Raw genomic sequence first — 15,725 nt, forward strand, 5'->3', positions numbered from 1 at the left:
ACACCTGTCACAAAACAAGGTGCACATAAAGCAGAAGCTCATCAGATAACAGTACACCTGCACTGAGAAATTGTCATGCACAAAAACATTTCTGCCTTTCTGCACTAAGTTACTGTGTGAAGAACTCATTCAAAGCCTAGACTAGCACAAAAAGAAATATAACAGTGAGATCAAACTGACTAAATGGTACAACAAAGAGACACATGTCAACTTACTGTGAGAATAGAAGTTGTCAGGCAGAGTTTCTTGATGCGGGGAACTAAGGAGTTCTTCAGTGTGGGATAATCGATCAGATCAGCAAATGTTGGAATGATGCTCAGGCACAGCTCCTGAAAACATCAACAATTTCTTATTTTTTTATTTGGCAACTGAATTAATTCAGAATAGCTTTAAACTCCTCTAAGATTAACCCAATACAAAGACAAAGAATTAGTTCCATCAGAAGAAAAAATGGCTATCATAGATAAAGGCAAAACCATCTTTCTCTTTCAGACAAGTGTCTACCATCTCTTTCAAGGTAAACCTTACAAGCGGCCCATGGGCCACAGTGGTTTAACACGACATGCTCATGAGCCAATGAATATATCAGCCAATGAATTTATCACATCGAAGGCACGGGTAAATATGCTACATTTATTGTTGCTCTCTAAACAGCCAGCCAGGTTAATCAGGTGATGCAAAGCTACATTACCTCATCTCCATATCGGAAAGCAAAACTGAAATACTAGGCTGGCTCTCGTTACTCAAAATGGTGCAATGGGTCAGGACATATATCTCTTGTGCTTTCTGTAACTAGTTTTCATTGTTTTCTTGTCACAGATATTATCCATTTTGCCCTGACATAACCTATAGCAATTCACATGGGAGAGGGAGAGGGGGGGGGAGCCAAGTAATCAAATTCTCTTCTTAATTCTCTTTCTGTACCATTTCTCAACCCTTCAATTTCTTGTATGTCTTTGTCCGAGAATCCAACACCTGATCAGGTCTGGGAATGAGTAAAAGTGGTTTGGGCGTACTGATGGGCAAATTTTGAGTTTTAAGCATTTTTAAGGGCACACAGAGGCTCTTTTCTTACACAATTAGAAAAGGACTTTGTGGTATTTACAACGAAAAGTGTATCATTGCCAGGCCTGCTGATGCACGAAAAACCAGAGCGATCAAATGTTAAAGACATGGCTCCCTTTGTGATAACATATCAGATCAGATCAATGTATCTGACGTTTTATTCAACTGACCTGTATCTGCGGACTGTCAGCTTCCAAAGAGCGGAAGATCATAGGAAGCACATGGTTCTGAATGTCAGACTTTGGCGTTTTTCTCAGCAGCAAGTTCATGTTTTGGAGAAAAAGTAGCACCACCTGTACACAGAGATACAACAAACATAAAAGCAAGATTCATAGTGGAGATCCTCCCCAATACAATCAAACAAAGAAGAAGAAACAAATGAATGAAAACGTGCAATTTATATTTCCGTAAAATACAACATTCTTTGAAGATTAAATGGGGACTACTCAAGTAACAGGAGGTAGTTATCTTTTTCTGGGTGCTTGCTTGCTTGCTTGATTAATAAGATAGCTATGAAGAAGTTCTGAGTATAGAAAACGAATCAATGTCCAGAAGTATATTTGCGTCAGTGAACCATGTCACAAAGTGAAACATACGGAAAAACACAAGCATAGACACACAGTCAATTCAGGTAACACAGTCACCAAAACATACACACATTTTACACTCGAAGCATTCCCATGTGCACCTCATGTTCATCATTCTGGTAGCCTGGAAGTGTTGGAAACAAGGTTTAACTGCGAGTGAAACTGTTGAAAAACAGGATCATTCAAAATTAATTACCTGAACAGGTTCCTTTAATTTGAAGAGGGGTATCATATGGGGAAGAATACGAGTTCTGTATTCAGTGTCTGTTGCCTCTTCTGCTACCAAGAGGATGCTAGGAAGGAGGAACGGCACCATGTCTGAATTCATCGCCTCTTTGAACAGAGATGGCAGTATGCGTTGCAAACTGACACGCTGAAAAAACAGAAGATTTGGTCAGACAGCTTTCTAACCATAATTTTTTTTACTGTTGGCATTCTAGCAATATTCAATGTTCAAGAACAAAGATGTTGCTAAGATTTATTTTCTTCCACAAATTTGCTGAAATTACCATGAAAGTTGCTAATTTCAACAGTTTTTAGCAGCAAAAAATAAAAAAATAAAAAAGTTTGGCAACTCTGCCAAAATGACGTCAATAAGTTCTCTTGACTGCTCACAAAACAAAATCCCTGCACAAGTTGAATCACTGAATCTAACACAGTTCATGTTGTGAGAAAACTCACAGGTGACAAATAACATAAAACCTCAGATTGACTGATTCTGACCGGAAGCACAACATGCAATCATCGATCATCTCTGATTTCCCTGACTATTACAGTTCCATTATAAGAACAGAACTGCAATGCATCCACTACAACTACCTATGTTCATGAGGCTCATACCTTTGGGAGTTTTGCAATGATTTTAGGTAAGCCCTTAAAGAAGTTGGACTTTTCAATGTTCTGTCGCTGGAAAAGGGTGTCAAGATACTGCAATGTGACGCAGCCAACATCCCCAAAGAAGGGAACCTGAAACGGAATGAAACATCCAGTGTTGTTAAAATAAGCCTCGCATAGCATAAGGAAGCAAAACAACTTCGGCACTGAAAATGGAAGAAAGAATAACACAGGAGATAGCAGTATGTAAGGCTTCTTTTTAAGCCTACTGTCTATATGATACTTACCGAGACAGTACTATTCTTGCACATTATCTATTATAGGCCGAAAAAATTGGACAAAACGCTGAGTGGGTACAATTATCTCCCATAACCATGCGCCACCGTGGATCCCAAGCACTGTCCGAGTGCTTCCCCCTTACAGGATGTAGGTGGCGCGTCCTCTTTCTTTATGAGCTGCAGACCCTCAAAAAGCCCATAACATATCAAGAGGGGAGGCGGGAGGGAAACTCTAATAGTACTGTCTCGGTAAGTATCATATAGACAGTAGGCTTAAAAAGAAGCCTTACAGTCAATATAACACTTACCTCGACAGTACTATTCTTGCACAGAATACCAGAGTGGTGTGAGGGTGATATGTAGAGTATTAAACTCCTTAATCAAAATCACTTAAATCCAAGGATTAAGATACCCAGGCAATTTTCGAACAGTACTACCGTAAAAGAAAATATACCCAAGAAACATACCTTAGACTGACGTGACCATGCTGGCAACCACTGCTGTGTGGTGAACTCAATGTCAAAGTCCAGGCCACTCAAAGCTTGAATACCACTGAGTCTACGGCAAGTGGCTAAAGCGATGAGGAACAATTAGTCTTAAAAATCAGCAACTTGATACTGATGCCTGCCAGGGGTTCAAACTCATTGCTACGCAGGAGTTTGAGGACCAGAAAGACATCCCCCTTGGGAAATGAAACCCGAGGTTTAGACACCGCTGCATTGCTAATACCCGAAAGGACATTAGCGATGAGGGAGGACCTGATCAAGTGTTCAGGTCTGCGACCAGTAGCGGCCGCAATCGTGGAAGCGATGGCAGATCTGTATCCAAGAAGAGTCTTAGAAGAAAGACTCTTCTTTTGATACACTTCCACCAGGAAGTTGGCCAAGTCCTGTGTTGAGGGATAAAGCGGCTTTATCCCCTTGGACAAGGCGAAGGTGGCCCAAGCTCTCCAGCGTAAGTCGTAGAGCTGATTAGTTGATCGCCTCTTAGCGTTCAAGGAAAACTCTACTGAACTCTTGTGCAATCCTAGTGCAAGCAGTTTGGAGCGCACAAGAGCCATGCGGTCAAGCACAGACTCTCTGGACGTGGTTGAGGGAGGCATGATCGAGGCTGGAGCAGACCTCCCCCGTCCAGATCCAGAGGTAGAGGGTCTACGTGGGTGAGACCGCGAAGATCTGGAAACCACAGAGCTGTTGGCCAGTAAGGCGCGACCAAAATCAGTCTTGGTCGTTCCTGCAGATATTTTGCCAGCACCCTCGGAATCAGAGATGTCGGGGGATAGGCGTAAGCATCGAGGAGCCTCCACAAGAGAGTGAATGCGTCCAAGTGGAACGCATTCATGTCTCGAAAGGGGCTGACGTACCTGGGAAGCCGAGCGCTGAATCGAGTTGCGAACCGATCGATCAGAGGACGGTCCCACCTTGCCCACAGACGCTGTAGAACGTTGTGGGCGATGGTCCATTCTGTGGAGAGAACCTGATCGCCCCGACTGAGAATGTCGACCAGGGCGTTCAGTTTCCCCGGAACGAACTGGACTGACATCCGGACCTGATTGGTCTGGCACCAGAGCAGAATCTCCTCCGCCAACAGGTAGAGGGACCGAGAATTGGTGCCCCCCTGGTGGCGAAGGTAAGCTAAGCATGTGGTGTTGTTGTCCCCGTTGAAAATCAGAGGGGCCAAGGACAGGCCGAATGGGAGGGCCCGAAACTCGAACACTGTGCCCTCCCAAACGAACCGGAGCAGATGTCGGTACCCCGGGGCCACCAGGATGTGGAAGTAAGCATCCTGGAGGTCCCAGACATGGCCCAATCGTTTGGCCGGATGGCCAATCGGACCGACGAAGGGGTTTCCATCTTGAACTTGCACCTGTGAAGGTACAAGTTCAAGGTGGAGAGGTCCAACACCGGCCTGAACCGGCCGTCCTTTTTGGGGACGGTGAACAGGCGGGAGCAGAACCCCGGAGAAGGCTGAGAAAGGGGGTAGACCGCCTTCTTCTCGACCAACGAGTTCACCTCGTCCTGAAGAGCCTGCCATCTGGCAGGGTCTCGAGGAGGGGGGAACGTCCAGGGTAGAGCGGACAATGGAGGTTGTGACGACAGCGGTAGAGAAAACCCCGACCACACCACCCTCAAGAAAAACTGGTTGCAGACCAGTCTGCCCCACATGCCGCGGGCCCGAAAAAGGGAACCGACGGACGAAAGAGGGGCAACTTGAGGGGGCGTCAACGTAGGGCCGGGACTCACTGAAAATTCTGCTGGCGGGCAGGCGCAGGCTTGCGACCACCCCCCCTGGTGGTGCTGCTTCCCCTTACCTGTCTGAGCACCCTTCGTCTTGCTTGGGAACGCAACAGGCGCCTAAGAGGAGGAAGAAGGAGGCAGTGAAACTGGCTTCTTCTTCTTCTGAGGCTGGGAGCTGGAGGTGACTGTAGCACTTCTCTTACTCCCCGCCGCCGTCGCCGAAGCAGCGAGGCCAACCATCAGAGAATCAGTGTTCCTCTGGCGTGTGGACTCCACCACAGAACGAACAGTGTCCGGATGAAAGAGGGAAGAAGGCTGAGAAAACGTGTTCCTCAGACTCTTCCTCATATCCGGAGGCACTATAGAAGTAGGCAGAAAATGATCACGGAACAGGGCCAATAAAGTGGACCCGTGTTCCAATGGCCAATTCTGCCGCAGACGACACGCACGATCGCACGGCATGCAAAGCCCGATCCACTCGAACCGTGTCAAGGACCCGAGTGGAATCGGACTCTGCCCGATCGGGAGGGTCCAACAGTGTGGACAGCGTGCTCATCCATGTCAAGGCCTGTGATTGGGCCTCGACTGTGGAAGAAACGGTGGCCTCAAGATTGTGGAACGAAGCAGAGCTCAGTTCCACCTTCTTGACCGAAGGCACCTCCCCAACGAACACATCACCGTCAGCCCCACCCTAAACACTCGAAGTCTGGAAAGGGAGAGTTCGAGAGTCAAAGGGAAAAGGGAGGGACGAAACAGATTGGACACGAGGAAACAGTGGAGGAGCGCCTCCCGAAGGAAAGCATGGCACTGAACCCGAGTCCTCCGGAGGAACATAGGTCGCGTTTGCACGTGAATCTGTACTCCTCAGGCGATGTGCTGCCGCTTCCACCGTGGCACTAAGACTAGGGTGGAACGTGAATTGCCGGCGGACGGATCGTTCATAAAACGAGCCGCCGGCAGACGCGGCGTGAGCCTCCCGCGCCCGGGCCGAAGCGGACTCAAAGGACGAGAGGGCGTCTCAGGGAAGGACGTCCTGAAACTGTTCAAACGTCCTTCTAGCTGTGCGAGGACGAGCCTCCTGCCTCTCGTCCTCAGACCCCGGGTCCAGGTCCTGTGTGTCAACACTAGACGACAGACGCTTAAGAGAGGCATCCGTGACGTCAAGACGCCGCGTGATGTCTGTCATGTACTGTTGGAAAGTACGAAGCATAGCTTCGGAAGTTCCATCAGAAACCGGCAAGGGTAGAGGATCAGTGTTAACCTCAGGGCGACCCTGATCCTCCTCCCTATCGTCCTCCGACTCACTCTCCTCTTCACTTCCCGACAACTCCTCAAAAGCAGGAGTGTAGGGAGCTTGAGGGGGAAGAGCCGAAAGCGATGAAGCAGGCTGTGAAGAAACGCCCACAGAAGCAAGAGGCCGCGAAGACCCCTGCCCCAAAAACGAAACGTCTCCAGCAGCCGAAGGGGGAGAAAAACAACAACCCTGCGACTGTTGGGTCAGCCCAGCCAACGAACCCCCGCCATTTATAGACTGAACAGGAACCCATCGGGTCTGATCAGAAAAGAAATGGTCCGGTCCGGTCCGGTCGGGGGTGCCGATCCGGTCCGGTAGGGTGGTCCGGTGTTCCGGTCCGGTGCCGGACCATCCGGAGGTCCCGTTCGGCACCGAACCATCGTACCCACAGAAGTGTTCGGGTGGTTAGGTCCGGACGTGGACATACCGTACCATCCGGACCCGTGGTCCGGTATGGTCCGGTTCGGTGCCAGACCATCCAGACCAACAGAAGTGGTCGGGTGGTCCGGCACCGGGCCATCCGGACCCGTAGGTCCGGACCCGTAGGTCCGGACCCGTAGGTCCGGTACCATCCGGAGGTCCTGTTCGGCACCGAACCATCCGTACGCACAGAAGTGTTCGGGTGGCTCGGTCCGGGCGTGGACGTACCGTACCATCCGGACCCGTAGGTCTGGTTCGGTGCCAGACCATCCGGACCAACAGAGGTGGTCGGGTGGTCCGGACCGGTCCGGTAGGGTGGTCCGGTGTTCCGGTCCGGTGTTCCGGTCCGGTCCCGTACCATCCGGAGGTCCCGTTCGGCACCGAACCATCCGTACCCACAGAAGTGTTCGGGTGGTTCGGTCCGGACGTGGACACACCGTACCATCCGGACCCGTAAGTCCGGTGGTCCGGTATGGTCCGGTGCCAGACCATCCGGACCAACAGAGTTGGTCGGGTGGTCCGGTCCGGACCGGACCACCGGTCCAGTACCGGACCATCCGGACCCGTAGGTCCGGTCCGGTCCCGTACCATCCGGAGGTCCCGTTCGGCACCGAACCACCCGTACCCACAGAAGTGTTCGGGTGGCTCGGTCCGGACGTGGACATACCGTACCATCCGGACCCGTAGGTCCGGTTCGGTGCCAGACCATCCGGACCAACAGAGGTGGTCGGGTGGTACGGACCGATCCGATAGGGTGGTCCGGTGTTCCGGTCCTGTGGTCCGGTCCCGTACCATCCGGAGGTCCCGTACGGCACCGAACCATCCGTACCCACAGAAGTGTTCGGGTGGTTCGGTCCGGACGTGGACCTACCGTACCATCCGGACCCGTAGGTCCGGTGGTCCGGTATGGTCCGGTTCGGTGACAGACCATCCGGACCAACAGAGGTGGTCGGGTGGTCCGGTTCGGACCGGACCACTGGTCCGGTACCGGACCATCCGAACCCGTAGGTTCGGTCCGGTCCCGTAGCATCCGGAGGTCCCGTTCGGTACCGAACCATCCGTACCCACAAAAGTGTTCGGGTGGCTCGGTCGGACGTGGACATACCGTACCATCCGGACCCGTAGGTCCGGCATGGTCCGGTTCGGTGCCAGACCACCCGGACCAACAGAGGTGGTCGAGTGGTCCGGCCCCGACCGGACCACTGGTCCGGTACCGTACCATCCGGACCCGTAGGTCCGGTGGTCCGGTGTGTTCCGGTTCGGTGCCAGACCACCCAGACCAACAGAGGTGGTCGGGTGGTCCGGTCCCGACCGAACCACTGGTCCCGTACCGTACCATCCGGACCCGTAGGTCCGGGGGTCCGGCAAGGGCCAGAGGTACTGTCCCGCACCGGACCCTAAGGTCCGGTACGGTCCCGTACCATGGGTCCCGTCCGGACCAAACCCGGAGGTCAAGTCCAGTCGGGACCCGTGGGTCCGGTTCGATCCCGACCCGTAAGCCTGGAACGTTCCGGACCCTTGGTCCGGACCATCCGTCACCCGAACACCAGACGCTAAGGAATGGCGTGGGGTCAAGACGGTCCGGTCGGAGGTGTCGGTCTGAGCAACAGAAACAATGTTCCCGTCGCCCTGACCATTCGACAGAAGTACCACGTTCTGTCGAACACCTCCACGTCCAGTAACTAGTCGGCCGGAGCGTCTTATCAAGAGGGACAGCCACCAGTCACACGGACGTCAGAGGGAACCGTAGTAGCAGTGGTCGTAGGCACGAAGCCTGAAACCCCTGCCCCCACAGGACCGCCCTGAACGGGGTCAATTCGCATCCCAACCCCAGCGGGGAGGGAATTCAGAGACCCCGTCATCTCCTCCGATCTCCCCCCCCAGAAGGCCGAAACTACTGTCGAAACAGCAGCAGACGACCCAGCGAGGGAGTTCAGAGGAGGACCCGTGTCCCTCCTGGCTTCCACAGCGGTGGAAACCGAGGAGGGCACAGGAGAGGCACCGGAAAAGGAAGATTTTAATGCCAACTGCACCCGGTGTTCCCAGGCGGTCACCCATCCAAGTACTAACCGGGCCCGACGTTGCTTAACTTCGGTGGTCGGACGAGAACCGGTGTTTACAACGTGGTATGGCCGTTGGCTGTCAAAACCTGAGTCTCTCCAGTAGCCCCTAGATCGGATTCACCAACCCCCAAAGAGAGTTGGGAATCGACCTGCCCCCGGATTCGAGCCAGGGAGGAGAAGGAAACCTTCCCCCCAGGCTTGAAACCGGGAGGAGCTGAAGCCTGAGACTGAGGGCCGGACAACGGCGTCGAAGGGGGGGAAGCTTGTTCCACTGAAGGAGAAGGAGAAAGAAGCTTTTTCTTTCCCCTCGACCTTCCCCGAACCTTCGACGGCGCAGCCCCGCCCGAAGTCCCAGGCTCAAGCCCAGCCTGTTTGAGCAAGCTCGCATTGAGCTTGCTCAAACAGGCTTTCTCCGCCCTCCCTCGCCGCAAACGCAAAGCGTTTGGGGAGGGAGAGTCGGAGCGCCGAAAGATCCCCTTCTCCGTGCGTAAAACATGACGCTGGGCGCCCGGAGAAGGGTTGCCCCCGGCAGACTCTGGTTCCGTAGAACCAGAGCCCAAAACAGGACGAGACATCCTACCTCGCCCTGTACGTACCCTTAAAGACCGAGAATTAACAAAATTCAAAGAAAATTTAGGTCAATACTCAAGTGAATGCGGCGAAACGAGAAGCAGACGACCGGTCACCACGAAGTAGGACGGGAGGCACGCCGAGTCCGCCACACAAAAACGGAGGCACAAGTTGAAGGAAACACAACGTAGCCTCAAGCCAGAAGTGGAATAACACACAATAATCCAACAGGTGATAGTCCACACAGAAAAGAAGCCTCTTAGTCCAAAATAATCCGGGAGCGTAGCAGAAACACAGCCGGTCTGACACGCGCGAAAAAAGAAAGAGGACGCGCCACCTACATCCTGTAAGGGGGAAGCACTCGGACAGTGCTTGGGATCCACGGTGGCGCATGGTTATGGGAGATAATTGTACCCACTCAGCGTTTTGTCCAATTTTTTCGGCCTATAATAGATAATGTGCAAGAATAGTACTGTCGAGGTAAGTGTTATATTGACATGCTTGGTCTATATATCGTCCAATCAACTTTTATTAACCCTCTGACGACCAATACACAACAATTAAACAGCATATCCTGTCTCATAAAATAACGTGAAAATGTATGGTTCTATAATTGGATAAATATGAAGAAAAAATCATTCACAGCTTTTACTGATGGAATGCCTTTTATTTTATGCACAAAAACTATCACATGGCTTTGGTTCTTGTATGTAAGTGGTGCACCTTCCCCAAAACCTACCACAGTCAAACCTGTTTATAACGACCCCCCAAGGGACAGGCTAAAAGTGGTTGTTACAGACAGGTGGTTGCTATGAAAAGGTGAATTATACAGGAAAAAAGTTTTTCCAGCATTCTTTGGGCTGGTTGTTCTGGGCAGGCGGTCATTATTGAGAGGTGGTCGCTAACGCAGGTTCAACTGTACCAGCATTACCTTTCATCCTCTGCATCTTAGTTGGTGGTATTAAATCACGGGATAAGACCATTTTCGTTATTAACTCTTCATGTCCTGTACCGCACGATTCCGCACGTCCGCCGTAGTCCTGTACCGCAAGACTTTGTTACTATACTTAGGAATGACCTCACAGGACGGAAGCGCTCTTCTGTGCTTGAAAATCACATTCAGGTCACTTCCTTTGTAAACAAGCACATGGCTGCTCCGCGGTTTGTTCGTTTGGTGAACGTTTTGGTGGTTTGCAACGGATTTTTATCGAGGTTTTTTTCACGGAGATTTTGAGACCATCTTTAGTGATGCCGATACAGTCAGTAAAGACCAATTTCGGGATATTATCGACGAATTAGTAGCAGAACAAGTGCTGGGACTTATAGCAGACAATCACGTGACATTGAAATGTAAGCTTTGAGTGTTTTTTTGGGAATAATACTGGCAATTTTTTGGCCGGTGTCATTTTTGTCAAGTGACACGGACGAGATTCAAAATTATGCAGCATAATTAACAACAAAAACGGAATAAACTGGTACAGGCACATAGAGTAAGCTTTTCCCAATCAAACTGTGAAATTTACATGCAATCTATTCATAAAACAGTTCAGGAGAGGTTAAAACACACAGATACCCAGTTTCTGGTCCTTCTCATCAAATCCTTACGGGACTGAGGCTTAACAATAGGGAAATGTGTTCAGGACATGAAGAGTTAAGTTCCAGAAAACTTGTGTTAGTGTTATCAGGATTCAACTCTACTTCAACGCAAAATGATGAAGGGAGAAGTACGTCAGTACCTTTGAGAGTTGGGGGGCATCCGGTCTGACTGTGGGCTCGGTGTTCAGCATTAGTTTGACGTTTTCCCTCAGCTCCTCAGGCACTGCTCCTAGCAGACTGACTCGAAGCTGACGCAACTGGGAGAAAAAAAGTTTGCTATAGCTTCTGATCAATTTTGAAATGAATCAAAGAAATGCAAATCGCTAAAACAGACCTGGCTTGAACCTCATGAAGAAAATTGTCACAGTTTCTGATCAATTTTGAAATGAATCAAAGCATTGCAAATCGCTAAAACAGAACTGGCTTGAACATCATGAGGAATACTGTCCTTTCTTTCAATACTGTGACTGTAAGTGTTCATGTGGTAAGCTAATTTGTTATGCTCCTTGCTTGCATTCATGATTTCACGACATTGTAAATTCCAATCAATGAATAAACCCCTGCTTATACCAATCTGCCACAGTCATAAGGCGCAATACAAGAAGGTACAATCATATCATGTCTCGCGCAAAGTCGTCAGGTAAGAGACATGATTTTCCGGAGGTATTCTCAAGAAACCCTTTCATTTACAGGCCTTACCTCTTCTGCATTTTGTCTGAACGCTGACAGCTCTCCACGGCATTGAAAGAGTGGCTTGCCCTTGGCAAAAACGGTGTAGATGAGAATCCCCAGGGAGAACATGTCGCTGGCAGGGCTACTCATCATGGTCAGCACATACTCTGGTGCCATGAAATCTAGGTTGGGTTGGGTCACTGGTGCCCTATTTGTGCGCCACTCTTGGAATGGGTAAGACGGCTGTGAAAACAAACAGACCCAGATACATTGTTAACTGGAATACTTGATGCATAAAAAACTAAACTCTCCTTCAAAATATTTACTGAATCCATGTTATACAAGCTGATGAAAATCCAGTACACAGTCAACTGCTGTTAGCAGAGTGACTGGCGTATTCTATAAATGTACGTCTTTGCAACAAATGTTTGCGCATCCTTTTCCGGAATTGTCCTACCGTAGTTTTCATGTGTGCAGTATGCTCAACTAAGGACTAAAACTGATAACTTTACAGCATTCTAACCAAGTTGGAAATAACCATGTTATTTTGAACATCAAACCCTTAAAGCACCTACTCCTGAGAAAACTCACCTCTGAGGACTGTGGGTCTGAACTGCGCACACAGAATTCAAAGCCAGAGAGTTTCCAGCATCCAAGTTTGGTTAGAACGATGGCCTCAGGACAAATGTTGCGATGCATGATCTTTGCATCATTGTGCAGAAAGCCCAGCCCTTCAGTCAGCTAGATAAAGCAAAGAATAAGTCGTCATAAAGATAAGGCCAACAAAAAAAAATTGTCTGTTTCTGGTCACCCGACCGACCCTAAATTTCGGCGCCGACCCTAAACTTTTTTTTTCCGAACTCAAAAAATTTTCCCATTTGTCCAAGCTCAAGATGTAAGATGTCTCAAGTCTTCTTTTCTGTTTCATCATGGAAATATCAGACCAGGTAAACAAAGAAAAACATGTTATACTCTTTCAGTCTTTGTCACAGATTTGTAAATGTTTTGAGTGTCTTGTCTCTATGTATAGTGAATACAGTCTCTTTGCGCGATTTTTAAAGTTAGTTTTATTGGTCTACATTTGGGGGGAAAAAAAAAAAAAAAAAAAAAAAAAAAATCCCTACCTACCTACCCTATTTTTTTTAGCCATGTTACCAGAAACAGACAATTTTTTGTTGTTGGCCTAAGCAAAACTGTAAATAACATAATCAAAGAGAATACCTCTGACTGACATGGCGTTCGTCTCGAATCTGGCCACTTTGTGACAAAACAGCTAACTTCACAAATGCATTATACAGTCCTTTCTTGGATCAATGGAACACAAAACCTACAATGCTTGAGGAAAAAAGTGATTACTTTACGGTGACAGATAAGTTAGATCCATACATTGTTAAAGACCAATGTCTGCTGGTATACAAGCTTCCCAGATTTACAGCTGTTCGGTCGTGTCTGCACTATATATCTGGTGCCACTGACGCTGAGCAGTGTAGCTCTGTGGACTTCCACTATTACAAGCATTGTGCAGATTTAATGCAAAACTACGCTGCCGGATTAATCCAAAGATCCATTTCAAAACTCTCAACCATTTTCGTACCCTAGGCCCTACAGTCATAATTCTTAAGTTTTTTTTACCCTACCCAAGCGGTGTATGGCTGCCTAAACGGCGGAGTAAAAAGAGTCATAAGGAGCCAACGAGAAGAAGAAGAAGAAGAAAACAGTCATACACGTAAAAACTGTGGGAGTTTGAGCCCATGAATGAAAAAAGAAGTACCCTACTCCTCGCTCAAGCTCCTGTGGTTATACAATCAAACAGTCAGTTCTTTCCTATATCATTCACCTTTCCATAACGACCACCTGTCTGTAAGGACCTCTTTTGGTTGGCCCTTTGAAAGGTCGTTAAAAACAGGTTCTACTGTATTGTATCACCTGCAGAAGTCCATGCTTGATCTCCACATCGTAGAGCTGGTAGTCCTGTAGTTCTTTTGGTACAGACGTGATGGACTTAAGGTCTCCCAGCACATTGGAAAGACTGGCAAACACAGGTTCTGTGGCAAACGCCAATGCCTCTCTGTATGGAGAAAAAGCAGAATTGATTAAGTAATTCTCAGGTTAAAAAAGGAAGTCTGCATCATTTGTGCTAAATTGGTTAATTTGATGCAAACATTTTTCATCTTTTTTTTCTCTTTTTTTTTTACTTGAATACAAAATCCTTACAATGAAGAATTTTGTCGTGGGCCCCCATCATAACACAAAACATGACATTTCTTCACAATATCATACACCACGCAAAATGCTGGCAAACACTCATTTTGTAGCAAGGTACGACTTCCCCCATTTTAAGACCTTGCTTTTTCATATTGTCTGTTCATAACCTCTGTAAATGTACCCCCATTTTAAGACTCCCTCCTTTGTAAGACCTGATTTTCGTAGATTTGTTGAGGTCGTAAAAGGGGGGCTTCCATGTACTGTAGTGTGCACCCTCTTACCGTGACTCCTCCAGAGGCTGAATGACAGCCAGGATCTTGGGGTGTCGCAGTTTTGTCAGCTGCTGCACCCCCACCCGCAACATTTCCACAATGGCATCTCGATCCTGGCGTGAATACCGTTCAATGGACTTCTTCTCAAACAGGTAGACTGACGCTTCCTGCAGACGAGGAATCAAGCAGAACATCATCCTTTTGTTTCTGAGACATGGATTTTGTAACACCAACACATTTGGACTATGACTGCACAGATTAGGCAAAGAACAAAATTAATGTTTCCGATTTCCCGACCAACCCTATTTTTGATCTCCCGACCCTAAAACTTTCTTTGACCCAAACAAAAAAATTGAATAATAAAAAATGACAAAACTCAGTTTTGCAGACTTGACAAGAACACAACAGACACAGTTTGCACAATTTTCAGCCAATAAAAAGCCACCTGCGCATGTATAAATAAGGAACAAACTTCAATCCAAAAAAAAGTAACAGACCTACCGACCCTAATTTTGGTGGTTTTTTCATCGGAAACAAACTTTTTTTTCTTTTATGGCCATACAAGGAGTAATGATTTTGATTGTGCAATAAGCCAATGACCACACAATTCACAGAGATAAAAAAACAAAGGAAAAACAATAAGCTCTAAGTCTAAGGCTAACCGGACTTACAAAGTACAAGTACAACCTGACCCTACCACTACTGCTACAGTTGCACTGCTGATCTGTCGAGAAACTGTAGCATACACTGGCGCAGAAACAGATACCATTAACAAAATCTGCTCACCTCCTTGGTTGATTTTTTTGTGGCGGAAAAGACTTTCCAAAGTAGCCCCGGTCCAGCACTGGCCACCTGGTGGAAGATGTCAAAGTCTCTGGACAGGGGGTTGCCGGGTAACACGTTGGACACAGCACTCTTCAACTTGTTGAACATATCCATCGTGAACAGCAGTGCAGTCCTTTGCTTACTTCACTTTTAATTTCAATTAAAGACTTTTTGTTTTGATGGGTTATTTTGTTCTGCTTCTTTTTTTGTGAAAAGAAATCAGCAAGCGTTTGCTATGCTCATGTCTTAGATGCAGTTAGCACACAACATTAGGGCTGTCTTTTCATACACAGACTTCTTTGAGCTTTTTTCATTCTGATTTTTCAACTCTTATGCACTGTTTTATGTATGATGGATAACTGTGCATTAAATTTAAAACTGTACCGAAAAGATTTAATGTGTACATGCATACATTAACACTTTAACCAATCCCTCCATTTCATGCTTATGGTTGTATCTGATGCATCATCACTGAATAAATAAGTGTGCCAGCTGTGTATGTCAGCATGTGTCAGTAGAGAGTGATCATCTCGAGTCCAAGGCCCACAACTGCTAGTTACTTGTCCATTTGTTACATTAACGTCACTGCAAACTGTTGTTGTAGTTCACAAACGAGCCACAAGGTGTTCACGCAATGACGCTACGACTTCTGACTTAGGGAAAAAAGAAAGGGAAAAATTAAATATATATATTATAAGTAAACCATTACATGGAAACAAACAATCAAACTAAAGGAAAGAAAAGAAAACAAGACAGATCCAAGTACCTACATAATCACCCAGTATTTAAATTCTGAATTTTTATGAA

General features: G+C 47.7%; 1 protein-coding gene and 1 non-coding gene across 2 annotated transcripts in view; both read right to left on the reverse strand.

Moving 5' to 3' along the window:
• LOC138971220 (SCY1-like protein 2) overlaps positions 1 to 15,725 on the reverse strand; it is a 39,104-nt gene that overhangs the window by 21,791 nt on the left and 1,588 nt on the right. The window contains exons 2-11 of the mRNA XM_070343904.1: positions 14,880 to 15,571; positions 14,103 to 14,260; positions 13,543 to 13,684; positions 12,208 to 12,357; positions 11,644 to 11,859; positions 11,085 to 11,201; positions 2,493 to 2,618; positions 1,849 to 2,025; positions 1,236 to 1,358; positions 216 to 329 (exon numbers count right to left, since the gene is read on the reverse strand). Of these exons, the coding sequence (XP_070200005.1) occupies positions 216 to 329; positions 1,236 to 1,358; positions 1,849 to 2,025; positions 2,493 to 2,618; positions 11,085 to 11,201; positions 11,644 to 11,859; positions 12,208 to 12,357; positions 13,543 to 13,684; positions 14,103 to 14,260; positions 14,880 to 15,032 (1,476 nt within the window). The 5' untranslated portion in view covers positions 15,033 to 15,571. The remainder of the gene's footprint in view (positions 1 to 215; positions 330 to 1,235; positions 1,359 to 1,848; positions 2,026 to 2,492; positions 2,619 to 11,084; positions 11,202 to 11,643; positions 11,860 to 12,207; positions 12,358 to 13,542; positions 13,685 to 14,102; positions 14,261 to 14,879; positions 15,572 to 15,725) is intronic.
• Positions 8,737 to 8,855, reverse strand: LOC138972069 (5S ribosomal RNA). The gene has a single exon (XR_011457447.1). It is a non-coding gene; the product is annotated as a 5S ribosomal RNA (ribosomal RNA).

The sequence above is a fragment of the Littorina saxatilis genome, linkage group LG7 (assembly GCF_037325665.1).
Source record: "Littorina saxatilis isolate snail1 linkage group LG7, US_GU_Lsax_2.0, whole genome shotgun sequence".
NCBI classification, from domain to species: Eukaryota; Metazoa; Mollusca; class Gastropoda; order Littorinimorpha; family Littorinidae; genus Littorina; species Littorina saxatilis.